Raw genomic sequence first — 3,618 nt, forward strand, 5'->3', positions numbered from 1 at the left:
ATGCATCATGTCACTTAACCCAACGAAAACTCATAGAGCATGTTCAATGTTGAAGATATCTTTTGTTGAAAATTAATTCTCCAATACTCTCCCTCCTTGAATAGTAAAGACCTCACTCTACCCTCACAATGAAACTATTCCCATCAATTCTCCACTCACTATTTATGGACCCACTTCACTTTTTCAGCCATCCAATTAGTTTTTACTCTTTATTTTTCCAAAAGATATTTCAAAATATTTTTTTTACAGTATTATTTTCAGCCAACAATAAAAAAATTCAGAAACAAACATCGATATGTTAAAAAATGGAAATACCATACTTTAAATTTTTATAATAATAGTAAATATATTGTTTTTACATTAGCTTTTATTTTCCTTTATTTAGGTAACAAGTAGATGAAACACCACAGAGGAAGTAAAAGAAAAAATGGATAGTTATCTTCTCTTTTACTTAAAATGGAGGATGTAAATGGAGAATCAATTCTCAATTGAGGAACTAAGGTATTGTAGGCCTACGGTTACTTCAGCGGGAACACTTTCATCTTCTCTCTTCTCTGAAATAACTCTCCACTTCTGTAAAATAGATCATAGTACATACTTTTATGCAAATCTCTACCACTCCAGACAATATCACATTAAACTTTTTCCAACTTTAAGGCACCGGCAACCGGGATAGTGAAGAGAGATATAGACTATAAACTATAAAGTACGCTGGTAAACTAGGTAATGTGCTTTTTAGAAAAGTGAAATAGCCACTTCCACCGAGAAGGTTTTGATTTCCATACTGCAACTCTCTAACGAAACCTTGTAAGAACGGGATCCCACACAGATTTACACTTGAAAGAAGCACCAAGAGAAAGACTCAGGTACAAAGAAGGAAGAGAATCCACACCACAACCAAGTCAGCCAAACATCGAAATTCAGCACTTCACAATAGGGAAACACAACTTTCTGAGATTAATTTTAAGAGCTGCCATTGCTTCAAATAAGACCAAAACACATCTCACAAACCCAAAGTGTTTCTCACGTAATTTGCAAAAATTTAAAATGTCATCCGCAAAGAGGAAGTGCAAGATCGTAAGGTGTTCGATGCTGAGAATAACAATAACTTATTGATATATCAGAACAGGAAACCCTACTCCATAGGTCATAAGTATTATTATAAATACTTAAACCAATGAACAAAGTAACTAGTTGGGTCATGAAGTCATCAGTAAACCCACAGACAATGACAGACACACTAAGCCTTATATTTGAATCAGGAGAAAATTATCAGACCATGTAGTAACATAGCCAAATCAAAATCTCTACATCTTGCACCTAAAGTTATATAGCCTCCAGCAAAGAATGTCAAAACCAGGTAAGTTATTCATACATTGATAGGCGCATAAGGAACACCATCATCATCTTCAGGTAGTGCTTCACCATTTAGATCAAAGTCAGAAGATCTCTTCCACTCTGGGGTAGATGGGCAGGTAATCAAGTCTGGTTTACTTTCATGGTAAAAAGCATATAACGAATCAATGTAGTCCTGTTTGTAGATTCCGGGAGGGCGCACTTTGGCAAATTTTTGTATAGCCTGTCCACAAGAAGGAGGTCAATCAATAGACCTCCCAGTTTGGTTTGTACAAAAATTAAGGAACATAATAAGATGTGGATGGAATTATTAGTTGATGAAAATGTGGGGTTAGAAATCATAAAGACCACGAATAACATAGAAAAAAGAAGACTTTAAGTACGAAGTTTATTCATGGACACCAAATACATGGACATCAGGAGTACAAAGCTAAGCTAATCATTAACGAGGACCAATTATCCGAGACAAAATGAGAACAAACACTACTGACCTCAGTTACTGTACTAGCTTGCTGTGTTCGCATCAGATAATGAACTATCATGTAACCAGTACGATTGTGTCCATGAGTACAATGGAGGAACACACGCTTCTTGGGCTGTCTATCACTTTGATTGAATATATATTGTGCAACCTACAATTTGTTCCAAGTTACAGCTGTACAATTTTGCAAATACATAAACTATGTAACAGACATGAAAGAAAATGAGAAGGGTTCTATTGAGATCATAGGATACTCCCCATGATGAAAAGAGAAACTACCAACTGCCTGCTTTTATTAAAAAATACTAGAAATGAAACTTTTTGGTAATTAAAAACTAAAACGAAATAACGAGGTAATTTGTGGGTTATATCATTGTATAGAGTTACATCACGTAACATTGCCAAATATGCATTCAAACTAACTGAAACTGATCTTATTGAATAGACATGTGGCGAATATAAAGGAGAGAGAGAGAAGAGTGAAACAGAGTGTAAATCAGTACAACGCAAACATGCCTGCGTAGCTTGAACTTGAACTTGAGCAATTGTAGATAAAAAAAAAAAATACCACACTTCAGTTCCCTTCTTATGTCTACAATATTTAATCAGGGTATACTGTATCATGATTAAATACATGTTTGCAAACACAACCTAAGTAGTAAGAGCGAAAGAACCACCACCCCTATATCCTAATTAGTTCACATAGCCACTTTTTAGTTATTACTAATTACTAGTAATATTAATCCATTTTTTATGTCAAAATTCATTGTTTGGCTTAGGCTATAGCTAGGCTACCGGATTCACCTAAGTGCCTACAAATCAAATAACGATTCGTGCACATTGATTCGTGATTTGTTTGCTAAACTATTCACCCAAATTCACGGATTAGCAGGTTAGTTTTGAAGATATGTAGTGAATTTAAATGAAAGGAGTGCAAAATAATATAAAAATAGATTTTTTTTATAAGATAAACAAAACTAAAATAGATTTGAAAAGGTAAAAAACACATAACACTGTAACAGAGTAAGGGAAAGCTTTAAAATGAGTGTGGATGAAAGTATCTATCTGCTCTAACTATTAGATCTTCACCCAAAAAAACCTACTAGACAAAATATCAGATAACAAGGCCATGTGATAGGAAAATAATTTCATGATTTTCCTTTTATTTAAGATATTTTTCTAAAAAGTATTCCCTCCAATTCTTTTTTTTTTCCTTCCCATTTCCCTTTTAGGGTCAAAGTTGAAAAACTTTGACCGCAAATAAATCGAAAAATAATCAATATTAATACATAATATTAAATATTTATATTTATTATAAAAATCTGATTCACAAAATATAATTTTCGACAAAAACAAACAACATATACACTGCGAAAGATCCGGTCAAAATGGAACCTCAGAGACCGCTCAAAAGCAAATGGGAAGAAAATAATGAATGAGAGCGAGTATTTTATAAATAAATTTTAAAAATCAAGCCTATTAACATTCATATATTACATCTTCACCAAATAAGACATGAGCAACGGAGTAAGGGAAATCCTCAGGACAGAAAAATGCTTTCATTAGAGTATAAATTTCATATGATTTGCACATACGAGTATTAAAGATGGTGTACTTCTTTTAATATGTTATATGTCTCACATTGAAAAACAATGTTAGTGTGGTGATTATAATACGTATAAATTATAGAATTGTCCCACATCGAAAGATTAACATAAGATGGGTGATCCTATGATTATAAATATGAGTCATCATTGGAACCTATATACCAACCAAAAACC

At 33.2% G+C, this 3,618-nt stretch overlaps 1 protein-coding gene across 1 annotated transcript; it reads right to left on the reverse strand.

The window, feature by feature from the left end:
* Nucleotides 1-1,076: 1,076 nt before the first annotated feature.
* On the reverse strand, nt 1,077-2,876 carry LOC141615022 (uncharacterized). The gene is made up of 3 exons (XM_074433623.1): nt 2,354-2,876; nt 1,848-1,988; nt 1,077-1,579 (listed from the first exon to the last, which is right to left on the reverse strand). Exons 1-3 carry the CDS (start codon nt 2,471-2,473, stop codon nt 1,370-1,372), a joined length of 471 nt encoding a protein of 156 aa, XP_074289724.1. The 5' UTR covers nt 2,474-2,876; the 3' UTR covers nt 1,077-1,369.
* Nucleotides 2,877-3,618: the final 742 nt, after the last annotated feature.

This window comes from Silene latifolia, chromosome 11 (genome assembly GCF_048544455.1).
Source record: "Silene latifolia isolate original U9 population chromosome 11, ASM4854445v1, whole genome shotgun sequence".
In the NCBI taxonomy this organism is placed as follows: domain Eukaryota; kingdom Viridiplantae; phylum Streptophyta; class Magnoliopsida; order Caryophyllales; family Caryophyllaceae; genus Silene; species Silene latifolia.